This window comes from Erythrolamprus reginae, chromosome Z (genome assembly GCF_031021105.1).
Source record: "Erythrolamprus reginae isolate rEryReg1 chromosome Z, rEryReg1.hap1, whole genome shotgun sequence".
Classification (NCBI taxonomy): Eukaryota; Metazoa; Chordata; class Lepidosauria; order Squamata; family Dipsadidae; genus Erythrolamprus; species Erythrolamprus reginae.
Window position 1 is genome coordinate 102417771 of NC_091963.1, and position 24172 is coordinate 102441942.

Below are 24172 nucleotides of genomic sequence, written 5' to 3' on the forward strand. Positions count from 1 at the left end.
TCTGCAATCAGGGAGTTTCCTGAATGCGCTAACCCCCTTTTAAACAAAGCGAGCTATTTGGATTACATGAGAATGCAGTCATCCTGACCGTACTAATTCAAAACATAATTGCTGAAATGCTAATGAAATAAGAAGCAGTTTGTGCCAACAAGATAACTTGTGCGAATTTTATCTCTATGATTCTTTTATTTATCGTCGCAAGCAGCGATTTTTTTTTTAATTTCCGGAAGTAATATATATATATATATATGTGATCCCGTAAGTGACGTAAAAGTGCTCGAATCGATTGAGGAGAAACCAAGATGGCGGCGGCTGGAGGTGGTGGCGATATGGACGTAGGAGGGCCCGGCGACGCAGATGTTAACCTCCCGGGCCTGGAGGGCGAGGTGGGGCCAGACTCGGAGCCTGACTCGGAGGTATTTTCGTGCGTGGCCCACTGCTCCGACCTCGCCTGCCGCCAGAACGAACAGCGGCGGTTAGGCCTCTTCTGTGACGTCACGTTAGCCTTCAGTGGCGGCAGCAATGAGGACGAAAAAGAGGAGGAAGGCGGGGCCTCCTTCGACTGCCAACCCCCGCCGCGGGAGTTCCGGGCGCACCGCTCGGTCCTGGCAGCGGCCACCGAATACTTCGCTCCTCTCCTGCTGGGCGACTTCGCAGAGTCCCGCTCGGGGCGGGTAGACTTGCGCAAATGGAGTTCGGGAGCGGGACCAGACCCGGAGACGATCGAGGCGGTCATCAGCTTCATGTACACGGGGACCGTTCGCGTCAGTCCCGGCAACGTGCACGAGGTCCTGGAGTTGGCCGACAGGTGAGGTGGGAAGGAGGAACGGCTGATGTGTATGTGGGCAGAGAGGTTCTCCTGAGTCCTCATGGGCGAATACACCTTAACCCGAGGGGGTTCTTGGCGAAGGCAGCCAAGGATGGTCATTGGGTGCCTCCTTCCCTGGAATTGTGAAAAGGGATCTTGGCTTCCAGTGTAAACCAGGGGCGGCTTTAGTTGGACGAGACTACTTTGCCAGAAAGACTAGCCGCCTGGCTTGCTATCAGGCATATCGAGATGCTATTAGAATTGAACAAAGTATAGACAGACACAGAATGGCAGCATTGGACATAGCCAAGGTGGCAACATTTTTCCCCCATGCGTTTGTGAATTACTTGAGTTATAGCATGAAGGAGGACTGTGACCAGAAGCCAAGTTTGACACCGTGTACAAATTTTCCCTGCATATCTAAAACTTGAAATTTCATTACTTTGTATCTTTTTAGGGGTTCTTTCTATGAGTATTTTTTTGGGGGGGGAACACTTAGTTTTTGCTGGGCAAAAAAAGTCACACTTGTTCTGTTCGGGCAGAACCTGGCCCAAAAAAGATTTATTTTAGGTACTAAAAGTTAGTTGGTCTTTTTGAAAACATTTTTCACTGGTATACCAGTTTGAACTTTTCTGAACACAATGAAAGGAAAATTTAAAGGAAAAAAAATTAATGCTTATTGGTTTATTTTGCTCGTAAAAGCCCGTCCCTAGCGTTTTTGTGCAATTTTGTTCATTTTTATCTAGCTGAGGCTGCCAGTTCAAAGTTTTTTTTAACCTTTTTGCATTGGATCACTATTTTGATTTTATGAAAGAAAACCATTTTACTAAAAACAAGTATGTAATTTTGAATTCACAGCATAATTTATATATAAACTGAAAAAAATGAACACAGCCTGGTGCAGGGCTTTTCTGAGCAAAATAAACAAATAAGCATCAATTTTTTTCAGTTCAATTTTCATTTCATTATGTTCAGAAATGTTCATTTTAGTATATCAATGCCAAAGTTATTGAAAATATTTGGAATTAGGAGCCTAGAAAAATTTATAAAGTGAAATGCTTGAAAAAAACCGGGGGGATTTTATGAGCAAAATAAACAAATAAGCATCAATTTTTCAGTTCAATTTTCATTTAATTATGTTCAGAAATGTTCAAACTAATAATCCAACACCAAATATAGCAAAACTGTATGCAGTTTGCAGGCTAAACTATAAATTGAATTTTTTTTGCAAAAACACTAGGGGCGGGCTTTTATGAGCAAAATAAAGATATAAGCATTCATTTTATTTCAATTTTATTTTCATTGTGTTCAGAAAAGTTCAAATTAGTATCCCAGCAAAAAAAGTTTTCAAAAAGACCAAATTTAAGTACCTAAAATAAACCTTTTTTGGTCTGGGCCGTATATGACACGAACAGTACAAGTGACTTTTTATTTATTTATTTATTTGATTTGTATGCCACCCCTCTCCATAGACTCAGGGCAGTCTATGAACAGAACAGCAGGGTTTTAAAGACGGCTTCCGCTCTGGCACCTGTTAAAAAAGGGAAGTGACACATAACATTTTTGAATGCTTAGTGGAAAGCAAAATGCAAATTATTAATGATCTAATAATTCTGCGGTAGCATTTTTAAATTGCCTTTTTGTTTTGTAGGTTCTTATTAATACGTCTAAAGGAGTTCTGTGGAGAATTCCTCAAGAAAAAACTGAGTCTCTCCAACTCTGTGGCCATTCACAGTTTAGCTCATATGTACTCTTTGAACAAGCTGGCTGTGAAAGCTGCTGAGATGATCAGGAGGAACTTCTACAAAGTCATTGAAGATGAAGAGTTCTATACTTTGCCATTTCACCTTATTAGGAACTGGCTTTCAGATTCAGAAATCACTGTGGATGCAGAAGAAATTCTCTTTGAGATGGTTTTAAAGTGGGTCCAGAAAAATCCTGACGAAAGAGAAAGGTACTTTGTAGACCTCTTTAGGCTTCTCCGACTATCACAAATTAAACCAACCTATTTGACTCGGCATGTTAAGTCTGAAAAGCTGGTATCAAGCAATGAAGCATGCCTCAAACTTGTGTTGGAAGCAGTAGAAAGCCATGCTCTCAAGAGTGAGAATGTTCAGTTGGGTGCATTCCAACAGGTTAATTTCCCCATCTTATCTCTGCCTCGTTTTGGCCAAAACATGGATGTTATCATGGTCATTGGTGGTGTGTCTGAGGGAGGTGATTACTTGAGTGAGTGTGTGGGGTATTTTATTGATGAAGATAGATGGGTGAATTTACCACACATACACAATCACCTTGATGGACATGCTGTTGTTGTAACCGAATCCTATCTTTATGTGGCAGGTTCCATGGAGCCTGGCTTTGCCAAGTCCATGGAAAGGTATAACCCAGTTAGAAATGTTTGGGAGCAGGTTTCCAATCTGATAACCAGGAAGCATTCTTTTGGATTTACTGAGGTAAAGGGTAACCTGTACAGTATTGGTGGCCATGGGAATTTTATTCCTGGTCTTAAAGATGTAGCTGTCTACAATCCTGATCAAGATAAATGGCACAATTTGGAGTCTGCACCAAAGATACTCCGAGATGTTAAAGTGATTACAATAGACAACAGATTTGTTTACATGGCAGCTCGCACCCCAGTTGACGGAGATAATGAAGATGGCTTAAGGTCTGTTATTATTCGCTATGATGCAGACACACGACAGTGGCGAGATTGTGAGTCTCTGCCACTCCTTGACAACTATTGCTCCTTCCAAACGGTTGTGGGAAACACCAACTTTTACCACACTGCTTCGTGCTGTCCCAAAAGCTACCCTGTAGACCATGAAGAGGCCAAGAAAAAAATCTCTAACCAAATATCTGATGACATTCTGGAAAGCTTACCATCGGAGGTTCTTGGCATTGAAGGAGCGGCAATTTGCTATTACAAAGATGATATCTTCATCATAGGTGGATGGAAGAACAGTGATGATACTGATAAACAGTACAGAAAAGAGGCCTACCGTTACTGTGCTGAGAAGAAGCGCTGGTTGTTGCTTCCTCCTATGCCTCAGCCTCGCTGCCGTGCTACCGCCTGTCACGTGAGAATCCCCTTTCGGTCCTTACATGGCACCCAGAAATATCCAATGCCGCAAAATTTAATGTGGCAGAAGGACCGGATCCGGCAGATGCAGGAGATACACCGACATTCCTTAAATTTACGGAGGATGCCTCACTCTCAGATAGAATGCTAGCTTGAATAAATGATATCAGAAATACCTATCTTTAATTGTCATGCCTGGCATGGACTAATAGTCACCAAATTGTTTAAGCATTGGAGACAAAGCTTTCTTGGTGTTGAATTTGATCTGGATTACACACATGAAAATTTGGTGTATATTAGCCATAAATGTGAAGGTAAGCAGATATATAAAATGGTTAGAGCCTGTTGGTTCCTCCATAGATGTGAGCCAGATAAAGAATCCAACAATTGTTCTTGCACTTTGTAATTATGTTCAGGTAGTACTAAAAATTCACCACAGCCTTTTTTTTCCCCTTACATTTTTGTGTATTACGTCATCTCACTTTAAGCATTAAAGAGGTCATGTGAAGTATTTCAGTTTGTTTTAAAGTGCTGATGTATATGTAATGGATCATTCTTAAGAGGCTTTTTTGCAGCGGCATTTTTCTTCTGTTATCAATTTCTAATTTGAAGATGTAAAATAAATAAATATAAAATAAAAATAAAATAAATATAAATATAAAATAAAAATTCTTCTAATAAAGCACAAACTTTCTAAGAACTTCAAAATCTTCCATGATAATATCTTACATTTTATTTATCCAAAACACTTGAGATTGTTAAAATGTATTATTAATTTTGCTAGTTAAAATATTCACAATTATATAATGAAATATGTCTGAATTCCTTAAGAACTTCACTATAATTTTTAGTAATTACTGTTCTTTCTTTCAATCGCCCTACTTGTTTCCCATTAGTTATTTTTTTTCCCCAGTTAAGAATTGTGGCCTTAAAAATGAATGAAAAGACCAAAAAAAAAATCAGTTTATAATAGAAGTAATTGGGAATACATTATGCAGGGTTAAAGTTATATAAACTTGGGTGTTGATATCTGGGTAAGTAAATCTGATCTATCTTTGACAATCAACTCCTTTTTTAACATGATACCATTCATTGTGTGGACAGTACCGGGTGCAAGGCTGTTTGGTTGGAAAATTTGCTAGCATATTATTGACATGAGAGTCCACATTGTCCAACTCTTGTCTTTTGGCAGCATATAAAATTTATTCTCATTCAAATGATTGAGATACTATAAACTATTTATTGCTTTCTATCCATTCCTTTAGCCTATTAACATACAGAATCTTATTTTGTAGGTTCTGGTAGTTTTATGGAAGATATAGAATATATTCAGATGATGCAAATTTATATTTTATTGGTTGGAGGAATAGTGGACTGCTGCAGAGTTGTTCAGGCAGACAAATTTATATAAAGCATTTATGCAATATTTGACATTAGCTTATTGATCTAAGAGAGTATTTAATTTTACTTTAAACATTCTTTCTATTACAAATATATGTCTCAAAGTTTCAAACATGTTAACTCATGAAATCATCCTTGCTTAAGTAGAACATGTCTCCATCTCCGCTTATGGCTTTGAGTCATAACTGTGGTAGATAAAGATGTAGTGATGGCAATATCTAAGACAGTCTCAGGAAAAATCAGGACATGGTACATGAAGTCCCCAAATGTAGTAGAAGCCTCAGATACAGAATTTGCCTCTTCTTCATCTATACATATTTTCTGAAAATATATCAAACACTTCATCTAGGTCTGCTATTCTAATCTCTCTTGCTTTTTCTTCTCTTTTAACAAGTCAGATATATTGCTGGGAGCACAAAAATGAATCATGAAGATGAAATCAGTATGGGAAAGATCTGTATTGGCCAATATTATTGATGGTGTTTGGTTGGTAAATAACTATGTCTTAAATTTTAGAAGCATTAAAAATTAAAGAAAAGAATGTTACAGACTGACCAATACTGTTTTCCAATTTAGCAGGAAACCTAATTCATTCTGAGATTGGGGTAAGTGTTACAATTGCATGGTTGTGTAGTTTGCCTAATTTATCTTTGCCATCCTAATACTACTTTTTATAATTTAGCTGTAAGTGGGTGGGGGCATGGTAAACCTGTGGGCTGCAGTAATTATCCTGATATAAAATTAAAACTAACATGTTGTTGTACCACAGAGTAACAAATATTAACACTTGTTATGCCACCTGCCTACCTTAAAGATACTTTATTGTTATCATCCCCTTTTTAAGGTGTAGTAGCTGCTTTAGAAAGCCAATTTATCTTCTAGAAATCTTTTTGATATTCTTTTGAAGGTGCAGGGATCTAAACACTCTTCCTCAAAACTATTATCTGAAGAAATACCCTTCTTAAGAACATTATCTAGCTCCAAGCCTGGACATGTGTGGAAAATTTAATTTTTTAAAAATTGGGATTACAGCTTTTCAGATTGACATTTTTCTTAGATATCTCAGTATTCCTTTTAAACATTAAAATTGATGAAGCTTAAGGTATAGACATGTCCTTATTAAACAATTTGAAAACTCAGTAGTAAGTATAGTTGGCATTATTGCAAATCCTTGTCAAATCGTCATAAATAAGTTAGTATATTGAATATACTAATTAAAATGCTTGTTTAAAATGCTTATTTAATCTGAGTAAGCTGTGTATTTTAAAATCATGTCACTTTGGATGTTGTTTTTGAATGAAGTCACAGCTATTCACATGCCGTTCTCGGGGATTTCAGTTTGCATGTCAAGTTAAGAGCACTCTATAGCAAGCAACCCATAGTATATAATATGAAGCGTGAAATGTCAACGTTTCTTAATGTAGTGTTTGGATATCAAGCTATTAACTTGGTCCTCTGGTCTGCATGCACTACACTAGCTTCTGTGTAAAAATCTTAACTTAATCATGACAACCTTGACAAAACTGCCTTGTGGCAAAGGGAAATCATCCAACACATTATAAAAATATTTTCATTTGGAATTTTTAACAGATCTAGATTATGTTCTGTGGCATATTTGAAAGTTTCAGTTAAATGAATGAGACTTCTGCCTGAGTGAAAATAATTAGAATTATATTTTGTTTTTTCCGGCAACCAAAGGAAATTGCAGTGGAATTGTTCAGGGACAGAGCTACATAGGAACTTAGGAGATAATATTTTATAAGTTACTAATTTTCTACTGATAGAATGTATGGTTCCACAGTTTGCCTTTATTTTATGATCCTACTGGAGTATAATAGATCTTTTTATAATAAACAGACATTATAACTGCATAGGCACATATTTTTCACATACAGTGTTTGATCTCTTGCTTTGTGTTCAAAGCACTTTTAACAACAAAACTAATTAGATATATCAGTACAATGTTATTAAGGTACCAGTAATCTTCAACTATTTGGTTAGCAATCATTCAAGGTCATAACAAAAAGTGAAAAAGTGACTTACAACTAGTGTGCACACTTAGAACACTTACAGCTTCCCCATGGTTACCTGATGAAAATTCAGGTGTTTAGTAATTGGCATGGAGCATTCCAGGATCATGAGTTACCATTTACTATATATTCTTCTCAGCCAGCTTCCTATAAGCAAATAGGGGAAGCCGGATTTGCTTAACTGTGATTCACCGAACTATAATGATTCACAAGAATTGTAGCAAAAAAAAAGTCATAAAATTGAACCCAATTCACTTAATTGCCTTACTTAATAATGGAAAACCTGGTTCCAATTGTGACTATGTATCAAAAACTACCTATAATCTGTACAATTTTGTCACAGATGATACATTGGTTGTTTTCATAACCTCTAAAACAAAAAACAATATAAAAAAAAATTAAGTTAGTCACAATTTAACCAAGTGACAGGTAATTTGCAATAGTTGCCACAAAGAATGACATTGTTATAAGCGCCTTTAATCTTGAAAGGTGCCTATAACAGCGCAACTGTCACTCAGGAGGTGTTCATATTTGCCTACTTTAGTGTTTTGGAAAAGTATAGAAACAGCCAATTTTAAGCCTACTGGTAGTTTTCTCTCCCATCAATGGCTTTGCAGTTTTAGCAAATGTTTATATGTTTATAAGGGTTGTAAATCTGTTAATAATACAAATTGATGCTCAGTTGATATGCCAAGCTAAGACTTGTGGATCTCTTAATTTACTATTACATTGGCATATCATATAGCATGCCAAGCTAAAATAGATACATACATATTTGTTCTTAATTATGGATCACTTTTCTGAAAGCTGTCTCATTAGTTACAGGTTGCAGTTGCTAGCTTCTGGCCTTCTCTGAATCTGGTTAAAATAGTAAAAACAAAACTTTTAAAAATATAAAACTTTTTCCAGTGAAGAATAGGAAACCATAAAATAACTTTGTTTCATTTTTCTGTTGTGATCCCAATTTACCTTGGGTCTATTCCTTAATAAATGGGTCAGTTCTCAGAGTGCAATGCAAACTTCACCCCATTCAGTAGAATTCTCTAGATGCTATGCTAAAACCTAAACTTTATTTTTTAAAAAAATGCTGTTTGTTGTCTTACAATTGTGTAAACTAAACACTAATTCAATAAACATTTTATTTCTCTATGTTTTTGGTTCATGTTGTTATTTGCGATTGCAGCAAGATAGAAAATGAAAAAATCCTTTAATTCAGGATCCTTTAATTCACATTTCTGCACTCCTGATCTAAAATGGCCCCTTCCAATTGGCTCTGATCAAGAAAGGCCCAAACTAGATCAATAAAGCAAAATGCCCTTTTATAGTACAACAGAATACTGTATCTGCCTTTGAATAATAATGTTGCCAAGATACAACATGGGGAAATAGGTTGACCTTTTGATCTTGGAACGTATGTATGTATGTATGTATGTATGTATGTATGTATGTATGTATGTATGTATGTATGTATGTATTCACTCACTCATTCATTCATTCATTCATTCATTCATTCAATTTTTGTTTTAATGCTGCCCTTCTTAGACTCAGGGCGGTTTGCAGCATGTTAGCAATAGCATATTGCCCCCACAATCTGGGTTCTCATTTTACCCACCTTGGAAGAATGGAAGGCTGAGTCAACTTTGAGCCGGTGATGAGATTTGAACCACTGACCTGCAGATCTACAGTCAGCTTTAGTGGCCTGCAGTACTGCATTCTACCTGCTACTCCACTTCGGCTCCATTTATGTGACTTGATTTGCCAGTTTAATCATCATGGATTAGATATGACGATGGGCTATTTTACTTCTTTAGAACATGGATTATTTGGTTTAGTGTACACAGTAAATATAGCTTTAAGCATAATGATAACTAGCCACATTCTATAAAAGAGAAGGATGAACTTTTTACTAGTTTCACATAAGTAACATCAGGATTAGATTCCAAGAAACTGGCAGCATTAGAATTTTTAAATCAAGAATTCCTAACTTTATATTAAATTTCAGTTGCAATTTAGTCTAAATTTAGATAGTTAATAAAATGATTTTCATTACCTTTTAAAATATTTTACAAGCTTTAAAAGTTTGTTTTCTTTTCAGGAAGTCATTTGATTTTTAATTTTCCTGAAAATATTTGGCTAATTAACAGTAAATTTGAACACACTAATTCAAGAAATAATTGGTGAAGTGATCCTAAATAAAGAATAAATTTTCACAAGATAACTTCTTTTATCTATCGTCGCAGGCAGTGATTTTTATTTACAGAAATTTAATATTTTTTCTTTATATATTTATTTGATTGATTGATTGATTGATTGATTCCTTTGATTGATTTCTATGCCGCCCTTCTCGAGGTGACTATTATTCTGGATATATACTACGTATATATAACTGGATGTAGCTAGAAATTAGAAATTGCATTGAAATCCTATTTCTTCCCAAAATCCAACAACTGTAGGAGAGGGACCTAATTAACAACTGTGACAAGATGACTATGCTATGGATATAATCTCTCTTCTAAAAAAGAGGAAAATGTACACTTTATTTACTTCAGAAGAAAGGAAATATCTCAATTTGATAAAAGATTGGTGTTATTAAGTCATTGACTTTTTCATTTTCTCCGTGAAACGTTTGTTTAATAAACTCAAAATAAAAAACTGCCTTCTCTGTTCTATTGACTCTCACCATTATGGGTAGTTTTCTTCTATTTTTCTAGCAGAAGAAAAATAGCGTCAACACACTCAGAATTTATTAGCTGATCTTGCAAAAACCGCTTTGCTGCTATCTAACGCTGAAGCCTGGTCTTCACAGCCTTAAAATGATAAAATCGCTCTGTTCTGTGATATTGGGACAAAGGAATTAAATGGGATTATTTCCTCCCACCCATTTAGCTAGCAAGCCATTTATGTTGGCGTCTCGTTCACTTCGAAGAATAAAGACATTACACACTCCATCCATCCATCTATCATTAATAGGTAAAACCCCCCAGCAAAGAACGTTAAGCGATGACGTCGCGTGATTATCGCATCACAGGCCTATTCTGTAGCCGCGGCTATTCGTTGCTTTAGCAACCAGTTTTGCAGCCGAACAATCCTGCGCCCCTCGCATCTACGTAAGAGCGGTCGTTAGTGACGTCTCCCTTTTGGGAAGCTGGAGGAAGAGACTCTAAGGAAGGAAGGTGAGTGACAGGTTCCTGCGCTCTCAACGCCTCAGCCTTTCTGGCACCTTTTTACAAAACTAAAAGCAAATCTTGTTTCCCGCTAATGGAAAGGCCGAGTGGCTTGGTCCTATTTCAGAGCCCCCCTCCCCCCCGATCTCTCCCAGGGAGCCTCTTTATGGGGCCGCCCTTCTCCTCCTCCAGATAAAAATGGGGCTTTTCCTCCCTTTTGTTGTGTTTTCTGCCGCGCTACTTTGAAATCCTGACAGCGGTTCTCCCTTCTCGTGTGTTGCAAAGAGGCTGTTTCTTACTCTGCCGTTCCGCCCCTCAGCCCGGATTTCATTAACATAGAAACATAGAAGATCGACTGCAGAAAAAGACCTCCTGGTCCATCTAGTCTGCCTTCCCCCGTCTTAGGAAGGGCTGAGAGGGCGGGCGAGGGGAGAGGGCTGGTTGATACATGGGAAACTTGTTTTTAAAAGGCAGCTTTGCTGGACGAGAGACTATTGCCTCTAGAATTTGGCAATCAAACAAATGGAAAGGCAGACTTTTAGTGGGAGAAATAATGGATACATTTAGAAAAATACTTAAAGAGGCAAGGTAAGATGAGACACATCAAAAAATAATAATTATTATTATTATTTATTGGATTTGTATGCCGCCCCCCTCCGCAGACTCGGGGCGGCTAACAACAATGATAAAAAAACAGCATGTAACAATGCAATTAATAAAGCAACTAAAAACCCTCATTATAAAACCAAACATACACACAAACATACCATGCATAACTTAATAATAACATATTATAGCCAATAGCTGCACAAATATGATTCTAGGTGGCATAAAATAAAGAGAACAATAAAATATAAACTTTTAAAACAATAAAATATGTACCCTGGAGAGTGTTAAAAATTGTTATGTATTAAGTCACCCTGCAAGTTCTCTATTTTCCAAGGATTCCCAGGCCTGCTAGAAAACCATGAATTCAGAAGTTGAATAGGGTCAGTGCTAACCTTACCTTAAAAGTGTGTGTTTTGGGGGGGGGGGGGTGAATTGAAGATAGGGGTTAAAAAAACATGTTATCAGACCAGATATTCAGTAATACCTCGTCTTACGAACTTAATTGATGCCGGGAGGAGGTTCATAAGGTGAAACATTCGTAAGACGAAACATTGTTTCCCATAGGAATCAATGGAAAAGCGATTAATGCGTGCAAGCCCAAAACTCAGAAACCCAGAAGCCGGACGCCACCACCAAAGGAGGCTTGAGCCTCCTGATCCTCCCCGCCCCTTTGTCATGCATGTCATCCTTGGTGAAGCGCTGGGGGGAGTGAGTCAGGAAGGTCCTCCTGCTCCCCCCCCCAGCTAAAAACACAAAGGCAGTCTGCCGCCGCCCGCGGAGCAATGGGAAGCTGAAGCCGCCGGCGGTTTGAGCCTCCCTTTGCTGCATGCTGCATTGCCCTGCCTGTCGTCCTGGGCGAAGTGCTGGGGGGAGGGAGTTAGGAAGGTTCTTCTGCTCCCCCCCCCAGCCAAAAACACAAAGGCGGTCTGCCGCTGCCCATGGAGCAATGGGAAGCTGAAGCCGGCGGCGGTTTGAGCCTCCCTTTGCTGCATGCTACTTCGCCCTGCCTGTTGTCCTGGGTGAAGTGCTGGGGGGAGGGAGTTAGGAAGGTTCTCCTGCCCCCCCAGCCAAAAACACGAAGGCGTTCTGCCGCCGTCCACTTGAGCCAGGAGGACAGGCAGGGCGAAATGGCGTGGAGCAATGGGAAGCTGAAGCCGGTGGCGGTTTGAACCTCCCTTTGCTCCACGCTGCTTCATCCTGCCTGTCGTCCTGGGCGAAGTGCTGGGGGGAGGGAGTTAGGAAGGTTCTCCTGCCCCCCCAGCCAAAAACACGAAGGCGTTCTGCCGCCGTCCACTTGAGCCAGAATGACAGGCAGGCCGAAGCAGCGTGGAGCAATGGGGGGCTCAAACCGCTGGCGGCTTCAGCTTCCCAATGCTCCACGCCGCTTTGCCCTGCCTGTCCTCCTGACTCAAGCGGGCGGCGGCAGAATGCCTTTGTGTTTTTGGCTGGGGGGGGAGGGAGTTCGGGTTTTGCGTTCGGGTTCGGGAGGCCGCCGAGAAGCCCCTATTCTATTCACTCTGGCCCCAAGGCATAGCAACTAATGGCTTTTTCTTTATCTACTATAGTTTGGGAGAGGATTGTGGGCCTTAAAACATGAATGAAATGACCAAAAAGATCCTAATACATAGCTAAGGATTTGTGAGTTCCTTGTGGAAGGATTAAAGCTGTGTAAATTAAAATGTCAAAATCATGACAAGTCTAACTACCATGCAAATGATGTGCAAGTAGAGTTCTCAGAAAAAGAATTGGCTTCTTCGTGTAAATATTTCATGATAAGGATATCCATTTTTTTTTTCTTTTAACTAGTCCAGATTTACCTTTGGAAAGACTAAGATGAGATAAATTGACAAAATCAGTATGGAAGAAACCTGTATTGGGCAATATTATTATTGATGGTGTTTGATTGGTAAATAACAATGTCTTAAATTTTAGAAGGACATTTTTTAAAATATAAAAAGAATATTACAGACTGACCGATACTGTTTTCCAATTTTAGCAGGAAGCCTAATTTATGTCTGAGATACTGGGGTAAGTGTTTCTATTGCATGTGTGCAGATTTCTTAACTTAGATTTGCTCTTCTAATACTTCTATTTATTATATAGTTGTACAGTGGGTGGGCACAGGGTTAATCTTGTTTGCTGAAGTAACAATCCTAATATCATATCAAGACTAATGTCTGACAGTATCACAGAAGTTAGTAATCAAACTATGCCACTTGCCTGCTTTGAAGATACTTTATTTTAACCAACCACTTTTTAACGGTGTAATACAGGGCCCCCCAAATTTTTTACACAGGGGGCCAGTTCACTGTCCCTCAGATTGTTGGAGGGCCGGACTATTAAAAAAACCTATGAAAAAGTAAAATACCAATAGAAAAATAATGCATCAATTAATATATTTCCATAAATGATACTTTTCTATAATTTCATTCAATATTTTCAAGCTCAATTAATTTTCAGGCACTTAGCATTTACTATTCTTAACTTTCATCAATCTTCTACATTTCCAAGTATGTTTTAAATTCATAATGCAAACTCATAAAACCATATAGTACATATCATAAACCTCTTGTTTATCATATGTATCTTCCATTAATTTTACCTATGTAATTTTATAGTTCTAAAATTCTAATCCAATTTTATGAATTAATACATCCTAATATTAAACAACACCTAAATATATCTTTTACCAATATTCCATAGTCAATTCATATTTAATAATCAATCATCCCTCCTCAAATTTCTACCACTGTTCTCATTTCTGGGTACCTCTCCTGTCTCTCCCCCTTTTCTCTCATTTGTTTCTCATTTCTTCCTCTTTCTCCCTTTTTCCTTCATTCCTTCCCTCTCTCACTTCTCTCTTTTTCCATCCCTGTCTCCTACCCCCTTGTGTGTGAACTCTTGAACCATTTCCAAAAACAGGTGAGGGCTGGGTTTTTTTCTCTTTGTTATTATTAGGGTGCTTTTTACCATATGCTTAAATCAAGAGTCACTTCTCTTTCTCTCTTTCCTTTCCTTCCTTCCCTTTCTCTCTCCCTCTTTCTTCCGCCCCTCTTTTTCTCTCTCTCTTCCTCCCTCCCTCCCTTTCTCGACACAGCAGAGCCGTTCACTTTCCCTCTCAGCAAGAAGGGACAAAAGCGCTCTCTTGCCTTTGGCTCGCAGGGGGGCTGCTGTGGCCATGGCTGACTGCCAGGGGGCTCCCTCGGCAGGCGGCGCTGCCCTGGCAGCTCGTTATCTTCCAAAGGGAACTGAGCTGCCTGTCTCCACTTCTCTCGCTCCCTAGCCGAAAAGGCATGAAAGGGGAAGGGGAGGAAAGGCATCCACGGTGTCCGTCCCCTCCCCCCAACCTTTGCACTGAAACACCCCCTCCCCCCAGTCAAGAGGCTGCAGTGGGGTCTGGCCACGAGCGAGGGGCCAGAAGGAGCATCCCCTGGAAGGGGGTCCCACCAGAGGGCAGGCAAATGTGGAAGGGAGGGAGAGGGGTTTTTCAAGGAGGGGTGGGGACTTCCTATCTCCTCCGAGCCACAATCATAGCCAGCATGGGAATTTCTTTCCTTTGGGGCTTCTTTCCCACTTGGTGCCAGGAACCTTTGGATGCTCTTCGGGAACCCCAGGAAGGAACCCCACCTTTATAAGGGGTCTCCCCAGTCGCCAAGCAAAGGGTGGGTGGCCCCTGTCTCCTCTCTCTCCAACCCAGGATTTCCCTCCAGGAAAGATGCTGCTGGCGGCATTGCTGGGGGTTCACTGCAGGGGGCTGGCAGGGGGTGGGTGGGCGATTTGGGCCCCCACCTGGTAGGGAGGGAGATACAAGCCTCCCCCCTCCTGGTTTTGTGTGTGTGTGTCTATCTGGGAATCCCATGTTCTTAAGACGAAGGCGTGGGTGGGATATTGTTGGTGCGGTGTTGTGGTTGCGTGTTGCATGCGGGTGAAGGAGAGCAGGGGAGGGGAGGGGGGGAGGAGGGGCGTCCCTGAGCACACCAACACCATGACCGACCCCCTTCCCTCTTTTATTTTCTCTTTCTCTGTGTGCGTTTGTCGCAGCCTTGGTCTCTTCCACCTTATTCCTCCCTCCTTCCACCCTCGTCCCTCCGCGGGCCGGATAAATGGCCTCAGCAGGCCGCATGCGTCCAACAGGCTTTAGTTTGGGGACCGCTGGTATAATAGTTGCTGCAGAAAGCAATTTATCTTCTGGAAATCTTTTGACATTCCAAAGTTGCAGCAGCTAAACTCCCTTTATTATTATTATGTCAATACAACACAGCAAACGAGATCACTATGCTGGATTTCGTATTTCATCACCAGTCGGGCGCTTTCCAAGCACCTAAGACTGTGTGATGTAGCAGCAAATTATGTTTGCCGATCCCAGTAAAGCGGCCTTTTGCAATTGACAGATGGAGATTTTGTCAATTCCAATGGTTTTCAAATGTCTGCTGAGATCCTTTGGCACTGCGCCCAGCATGCCAAGTGCCACTTCACTGGCTTATGCCAGGGTTGTTGCAGCTCGATTTTTAGATCTTCGTATTTCACTAGTTTCTCTAGCTGCTGCTCAATTCTGCTGTCTCCTGGGATTGCGATGTCAATGATCCATACTTTCTTTTTCTCCACAATCAGGATGTCTGGTGTGTTATGCTTCAGAATTCGGTCAGTCTGAAGTCGGAAGTCCCACTGTAGTTTTGCTTGCTCATTTTCGACCACTTTTTCAGGCTTATGATCCCACCAGTTCTTTGCCACTGGGAAATGGTAGTTCCGGCACAAGTTCCAGTGGATCATCTGTGCCACAGCATCATGTCTATGCTTGTAGTCAGTCTGTGCGATCTTTTTGCAGCAGCTGAGTATGTGATCGATTGTTTCATCTGTTTCTTTACAGAGTCTACACTTTGGATCATCTGTTGATTTTTCAATTCTGGCTTTGACAGCATTTGTTCTAATGGGCTGTTCTTGTGCCGCCAGTATTAGTCCTTCTGTCTCCTTTTTGAGTGTTCCACTTGTAAGCCATGACCAGGTCTTTTCTTTATCCACTTTGCCTTCAATCTTCTCCAAGAACTGGTCATGCAATGCTTTGTTCCGCCAACTGTCTATACGACATTGAGTTACAGTTTTTCTGTACTGGTCCTTAGTTTGCTTCACCTTGAGAAGCTTCCTATTGTTGACCTCCATCAACGCTGACTCTTTGCTCTCCTTCACATAGTCAGGTAATGCATGCTTCTCTTCTTCCACTGTCTGCTTCACTTGCAAAATAATAATAATAATAATAATAATAATAATAATAATAATAATAATTATTATTATTATTATTATTATTATTATTATTTGAAGTACTACTTAAGTATGTTTCTTCAGAACATAATCTAGCCCCAAAACTAGACACATCTATATTTATTTATTTATTTATTTATTTGGATTACTATTATTGTTTCTTGTTTTTCTGTACATGCTGTGAGCCATCCCGAGTCCTCGGAGAGGGGCGACATACAAATCCAATTAAATAAATAGATAAATAAAATATTTATTAGATTTCTATGCTGCCCTTCTCGAGGTGACTATATGCAAAATTTAAAACTGCTTAATTGGAAATTGTACCTTTTCAATCTGTTATTTTTCTTAGATCTCTCAATATTTCCTTTAATCGTATAATACTGTACATCTATAGCTGTAGTACTTGAAATTAAATATCTTTTATTTTTTTATGACAACCTTGACAAATTTCATTTACCTGAAATTAAACACATTTGAAATCTTTATAATAGTATGTATTGCCTTCGTTGCAATATTTTGCTAAATAGAAACATAGAAACATACAAGATTGATGGCAGAAAAAGTCCTCATGGCCCATCTAGTCTGTCCTTTTACTATTCCCTGCATTTTATCTTAGGATGGATATATGTTTATCCCAGGCATGTTTAAATTCAGTTACTGTGGATTTACCAACCACGTCTGCTGGATTTTAAAAATAAAGACAGATATTATTTAACCTTTCAGATTTAGTTATTTATTCTTTTCTTCTATTTATATGTTAAATTTTTCTCACTTTTATTACATATAAGTAATTCAGGTCTGTGAACCTACATAATATTATTGCATGTTATTGTAAAAATTTTAAAGATTTTTGCAACTTGTTTAATAGTTGCATGAATAGGGCATGTAGGATCAATCAGCAACTTGATTAGCCTTAGTGAATCAGTTAATTGATAACTATTTCTACTGTTTTCAGTTTTACAGAAGAAACATGAATTCAGCATAGTAGATATATTTTTATAAGTAAATATAGCTAAATTCTCATGAATCCTCTTTTCTTTGTGATTTAACTGCAGAGACACAGCGCCAAAATCTGAATGCAGTATTGTCTGAAATTATTCCTAGCCTTTCATCCAAAACTGAATTCTATCTTTTTTTCTGTCTTTTAGTTGACACCAAAAGATGGAACCTCCTGAGATTACTATAATTGAAGGTGTGGGAGATGAAGTGACTGTGGTGGCTGGTATAGTAGTCCTTATTATGGCCTTGGTCCTGGCCTGGCTCTCTAGGTATGTTGCAGATGGTAGCAACCATCTTCTGGGAACTGTCGTGGCCACTGGAGATTCATCAGTGATCCATCTGAACCCCATTGAAAATTATGTGGGAAATTCTGTTTCTGAGCAGTCTGAGCCACAGAATGCTACGGAAAATACTGAAGAAAAGGCAGATGAAGGTTCTGCTTCTGGCACCGGTCCTACGGTGGAGCAACTTGATAATGGCAGTGGCTCTGAGGCTGCTTTAGATTATCAATTGGACATTCGGGGTCTACCACAAAGGACCTTTTCAATAGATGGTGTTTCTCAAGAAAGCCAGGGAGTTCCACAAACAGTAGCCAATATGGAGGAGAGTGAGCCAAACCCAGGCTTCATCAAAGTGCGTCTCAAATTCCTCAATGATACAGAAGAAGTGGCTATTGTAAAGCCAGAAGACACTATAGGCATACTGAAGAGGTATGGTGTGCTGTTCTTATTTGTTTGAAAAAAAAAAGTAATTATATAGGTTAAAACAATAATTCCAGAATAGATTAGAACAATGTGATATAATTTATATAGACTTGTCATTATATAATAGATCATCTCTTTCAAAAAGATATGATTTTGGAACCCTTAGTATAGTTTAAGTCTTTTCTCACTTTATCCTACATATTTTTAAAAAACCTTTAAAAGTATTCCAACTGTTGCAGTGTCAAAGGGAATCAAACCCACCTGGTAAACAGATAGAGATCAGTTCAGCAATTATCATATACTTTTTCTTATATTTTGGAATCATAGGGGATACCTAAACTCCCTGAACTTGTTGAAGGCAACTGATTATTCTGACATATAGTATTAATAGTTTTTGACATTACCACAATTGAGCTTAAAATGTATGGTGCTAAGTGAGAAATTTGCTAATAAATTTTGTCCCATTTTACAATGCTGCACTTGTTAAATGACTCATTGCAATGGCTAACTTAGTAACCTAGTTGTTAAGTGAATCAGGCTTCCCTATTGATTGTGTTTGTCAGAAGGTCACAAAAGAGGATCACATGACCTGGGACAATTGTAATTGTCATAAGTTGTCAAACATCCGAATTTTAATCACATGACATGAGATACACATGAAATGAGTGAAAAATGATTGTAACTCACTTTTTTCAATGCCATTGTAACTTTGAATGGTCACTAAATGAACTGTTATAATAATAATTATAATTTATTAGATTTGTATGCCACCCCTCTCCGCAGACTCGGTTATAAGTTGAAGACTACCAATATTTATATAACCATGGTCACAATAGGGAAACAGCTTGGAAATTGCATTGTTGTTAGTAGATGAGAGTTATTTAGAAAATGAATGTTGAGCATGATGCAAGCATTGTATGAATGAGTTAAAATGTGTAAAAAGCATATTGCATTAAAGTGTTATAAAAACACATCATTAATATATTATATCATGGCTACATTGTCATGAAATAACATGTTGATTCCCTTATAAAGGCTCATCAGTTTATTAGAATATGAGTTATCACATTTTTACTGACATTTATATTTATTTATGTTCTTTCCAAGCAAATATTTCCCAGGCCAGGAAAGTCAGATGAAATTTATCTACCAGGGTCAGCTACTCCAAGACCAGGCACGGACTCTGCAGTCTCTCAATATACTGGACAACTGTGTAATCCACTAGATGATAATTTATAAAAGTGTTTATTGATACATTTGATTATAATTAGACAGCTTAGTCCTGTCCATTATTTTCTTCCCAATCAATTATTGTTGATTGAAGAGTGTGTGTGTGTGTGTGTGTGTGTGTGTGAGAGAGAGAGAGAGAGAGGGAGAATTAATATAATTAAACCTTATGCTTCCATTAGGATAATAAACTTTGAAATTTACAATTAAGTACCATAGGTAGGGGCATCAGTACGTCAAAACTGTTTTATGAAAAACCATTTATTTTATGTAGAAGACTAGTCCAAAGGATTGGTCTAACTTATCCTGCACGTTCCCTGGCCTTATCTCTAGGCAAAAAGAGGTAGCTAATTTTCAGTATCATTTGACTTTGGGCCAGACCTGGGCAAGGGGCGGCCCATGAGCCGCATCTGGCCCGCCCGCTGTCTGTGACCGGCCCGCACGCTATCTGTTGCCACGCAGGCAAAGCGGGGGGGGGGGGGGGGGTTTCAACCCCTGCGCTGTGCAACTGGCACCGTTTCTCTCGCCCAACAGCTGATCTGCCTCAGGGTGAACTTCTGCGCCCCGCCATGTGCTGGGGGGTGGGAAGGAAGCTAAGCACTCCGCTGTGAGCTTTAAAGAGGAAGGCGGAGGGAGGGCGAGGCAAGAGTTCCGGTTTGGACAGCGCCGCAGGAGTGTGTGTGTATGTATTCTGTGGGGGGTAAAGGGGCAATTGGTCCAGTTGCCCGGTGTCGGTGCTGCCCAAACAGGAGTTCTTGCCTCGACCTCCCTCAGCCTTTCTTTTTAAAGCTCGCGCTGAGCCTCCTCCCCCCCCCCCCCCCGAGGCAAGAAAACTGCTCTTTGCCTGTCACAGCAGCTGCACTCCCCCAGCCGAAATTAAGGTAAGAGAAATGAGAGCAAAAAGGGAGGAGAAAGAAATGAGCGAGAGAAGGGGGGGAGAGGGAGAAATACACAGAAATGAGAGAGACCTGGAGGGAAAGAATGAGAGAGGGAAAAGAGAGAGAGAAAGAAAGAAAAGCGAAAGAGAGGGAGGGAATGAGAAGTGGAGAGGAAGGGGGGAGGGAGGGAGGGAGGAAGGAGAAATGGAGGGAGGGAGGGAGGAAGGAGGAAGAATGAAATGAATGGCTGGACAGAGAAAGGAAGGACCTTGGGGGGAGGTGTAATTTTTTTTAATTTTTCTCTCTACATACTTTCAAACAATACAGTGTGTCATCTAATTTTCCATGAATAAAATGCGGTATTTTGTTAGTAACTAATATCAATCATCAAAAAAGTTGCAAAAATTTTTTGTCTAATTTTGTCATCGTTACATTTTCTTTTAATTAAGTTCGCTCCTTAATGTTACTTCAAAAAGTACACCACCAATTATATTTCTAACTTATTAACCATTATGCCAAAGTGCTTCTTTCTTTATACATTTTTCTATAAAACAATAAAACCTTGTATAGCCAATCAGATGTTAATGAAAGAAAATTAAAAACAAAACAAAGATATGCAAATTTCAGACTTCTTCCCCACCTCTAAATAGCACATTTACCTAATCCCAAATTATTTCAACCCATTTAACATTTAGCCAATTAATACTTATCTACATTTCTTACTTAATTATTAATCTTAAATTTCAATCAATTTGAAAAAAGAAAAAATGGAAAAAATTCTAAATATTCCCTATTTTCAATCAATTAAAAATCATTAACATAATTAATCTCCCCAACAATTCTAAATTCAATTCCATTTATGCATTAATCCAAATCATTATCACCTACTGCATATCTTATTATAATCAATACTTCTAACTTTATTAAACAGATCAGCAATTCCTAAATTCATATATCTAAATATAAAAAATAATTAAAGTCCCCATGGCAAAATTAATTGCCCACCCCTGCTTTAGACCCTAGGAACTGTGATGATTAGAGAGGTGGATATGATATGCTACTGAATCTCTCAAGTAGTAAAATGTTTGGAACTGGATTTCCTAGAACATATTTTTATGGAAGAATATTTACATGTGTAAACCTGATAGGAGTCTGAATTGATTATGAGTTTACCAGATTAATGAAAATTGAGACAGGGCTACCAGGTTTGGGAGTTTTTAATCATATTTTTCTGTTTTTCAGGAGCTTGGTTTAATCCGGAAACCAGCTTCTTTCATGACCAGCATTTGTGATGAGCGAGGTCAGGAACTGATATATGCAGGCATGCCAATCACTGAGGTCGTCAAGGAGGACATGGGAATTGGTGGTGTCTTGGGTCTGCTGTGGTTCCAAAGAAGGTGAATTGTTTCTCTGGTCATTTGGTGGAAAACTTCACAATATTATCTTACTTTTCTTTTTTGAGAGGTTTGAGTGTTTTCAGGTGGTGCTGATTCTGATTGTGAAGTACAGATTTTAAATAATTTGAATAAACTTCCCGTTGAACCATTCACTTAAACTGTAGAGGGTTCCTGAGGCATGTCTAGCTCTCTGAGAGATGCTGCTTTGCAGGTTGAGTTGCTGACTTCTCAGTCATTCCTGAAAGTTGCTCTTTTGACCACAGTTGTCAGGAGAAAATGACAAAAAGGGAAACAATACATGAATAAACACAGGATAATTATATAAACATGTACCAGTATATCAGAGAAGTGGGTGTACCCCCATCACATTTTGTAAATTTTTAAGTATATCTTTTCATGTAACAACACTGAAGAAATGACATTGGCTGTAATGTAAAGTAATAAGTATACAACTTCTATAACAGTGTAAATGTGCTGTTCCCCCAAAATAATACAACACACAGGCATTAATGTCTAAACTGCTGGCAACAAAAGTTAGTACACCCCAAGTGGTGATGTCCAAATAGAGCCCAAAGTGTCAATATTTGTGTAGCCACCATAGTTTTTAAGCACTTCCTTAACCCTCTTGGGCATAGAGTTCACCAGAGCTTTACTGCCACTGGAGTCCTCTTCCACTCCTCGATGACGATGTCGTGCAGCTGGTGTATATTAGAGACCTTGCACACCTCTACCTTCCATTTCAGTATGCCCACAGATGCTCAATAGGGTTTAGGTCTGGAGACATGCTTGTCCAGTCCATCAAATTTACCCTCAGCTTCTTTAGCAAGGCAGTGGTCATTTTGAATGAATTTGGGGTCATTATCATGTTGGAATACTGTCCTGTGACCCAGTCTCCAAGCATACTGTGCTTCTGTATGTCACAGTGCATGTTGGCATTCATGGTCTCCTTAATGAACTGTAGCTCACCAGTGCCGGCAGCACTCATGCAGCTCCAGACCACGACATTCCCGGCGCCATACTTGACTGTAAGCAAGACATACTTGTCTTTGTACTCCTCACCTGGTTGCCGCCACACACACTTGATACCATCTGAATCAAATAGGGTTATCTTGGTCTCATCAGACCACAGGATATCGGTCCAGAAATGCATGTCCTTAGTCTGCTTGTCTGCAGAAAACCATTTGCGCATCATCTTTAGAAGTGGCTTCCTTCTGGGATGACAGCCCTACAGACCAATTTGGGCCAGCGCGGTTTTGCTTCTGCACCTGTGGATAAAGCAAAATCGTGCACCGAGCCGCACTCGCATGTTTTAGCATGAGCGGAAGCAAAAAAACCTCACTGAAACACAGGCGCACATGCAGTTCTGTGCGCAATTTTTCTATCTCCACAGGTTCTGGCTAGAGCCCATCCCTTCTGATAGGTATTCTTGGTAATTTACTGAGGCTGTTGCCTCAAATATGCTGCAATTTAGCTTAGAAACGACAAATGTGATTTAACAGAAGCTGACAAGATTGAGAGTAGTTTTGAGAGTTCTTCCGTCAATGGGACCAATGGCTCAAGTAAGATATTCCTGACCCATTTTTGAAAAAAAAATGCTTCAGTAAATAGCCTATGCTGTTTCTAAATATTTTTTAAAGTGCACAGTATGCTATTTCTTGAAGAAGAACGTCTAATATGGACATTACAAAGGCTTTCCTAAGTCATCTGTTTCAGTTTGGCTTTCTGTAGATGTTGGTTGGGAATTCTATATCTTGCAGAAACAATCCAACTAGAAGGCATTAAAGTGGAGATTTCCTTAAGCTTTGAATTTCTAGTAGATGTTTTTAAAAAAATGACACCAGAATTCACCACTTGCCTTTGTAATAACATCTTAATGATTGACATTAACCAACATGTAATTGTTTTAAAGGGAACTTTATAAAATCTTTGTCTCTTTAGGTTGCCTAAATATACCTGCCAGTTTATAGAGATGTGTCTGATGATGACAGCTGATCATGGTCCAGCAGTGTCGGGAGCCCATAACACTATTATCTATGCAAGAACTGGAAAGGACCGTGTCTCCAGTCTCACATCAGGCCTACTCACAATTGTACGCATTGCCAAGAGGTGGATGAAATTAGTGTATTATACCATTTGTAGCCAATGCTCTTCTCCACTAATTCACAACATTTGCCAGTTTTGAAGAAGATGCTTCTGGACTGGACATGACTTCACTTTTAGCATTTCTGATGCTTAAACTGAATTTAACATTTAGCATTTCTGATGCTTCTGGAGTTGTGCTGAAAAGCAGATAACAAATATTTTATTTTTGGAAATATTGGTTTTCTTTTGATTATTTCATGTAAAATGAGGTCACTTTCAGCTTGTTTAGAAGAATAGGAGACAGAAATAACCAGTTAGTTAAGAACACAGTCCTACCCAGAGATGATAAAATAGAAACTGCTGTTGGAATTTCCAAATTCATTGTTTGTCTAATAATTATGGGTGTAGAATATTCAAAGTAATTTGTTTTTAAAATTCCTCTTAATAGTGCAACATTTAAAAAGACAATTCACAAAGCAAATAAGTGCATATATTTAAAGCCCACTTATGAAATTGGTTGGATTTTTTTTAAAAT

General features: G+C 39.0%; 2 protein-coding genes across 6 annotated transcripts in view; both read left to right on the top strand.

Annotated features, from left to right (window-relative positions):
* The first annotated feature begins 254 nt into the window (after nucleotides 1-254).
* Nucleotides 255-8470, top strand: LOC139175719 (kelch-like protein 11). Its single transcript, XM_070766945.1, has 2 exons — nucleotides 255-808; nucleotides 2460-8470. The coding sequence occupies exons 1-2, from the start codon at nucleotides 303-305 to the stop codon at nucleotides 4039-4041; spliced, it is 2088 nt and encodes a 695-aa protein (XP_070623046.1). The 5' UTR covers nucleotides 255-302; the 3' UTR covers nucleotides 4042-8470.
* Nucleotides 8471-10417: 1947 nt separating this feature from the next.
* Nucleotides 10418-24172, top strand: part of NT5C3B (5'-nucleotidase, cytosolic IIIB) — a 38884-nt gene continuing 25129 nt past the window's right edge. The window contains exons 1-6 of one of the 5 annotated variants that reach the window (XM_070727709.1): nucleotides 10418-10494; nucleotides 13091-13122; nucleotides 17499-18059; nucleotides 19161-19266; nucleotides 21401-21555; nucleotides 23494-23644. In XM_070727709.1, coding sequence (XP_070583810.1) covers nucleotides 17512-18059; nucleotides 19161-19266; nucleotides 21401-21555; nucleotides 23494-23644 — 960 coding nt within the window. In that variant the 5' untranslated portion in view covers nucleotides 10418-10494; nucleotides 13091-13122; nucleotides 17499-17511. Of the gene's footprint in view, nucleotides 10495-13090; nucleotides 13123-17498; nucleotides 18060-19160; nucleotides 19267-20111; nucleotides 20162-21400; nucleotides 21556-23493; nucleotides 23645-24172 lie in introns of those variants that run through there. The other 4 variants (XM_070727712.1, XM_070727711.1, XM_070727710.1 and 1 more) reach the window with 4 other exon arrangements.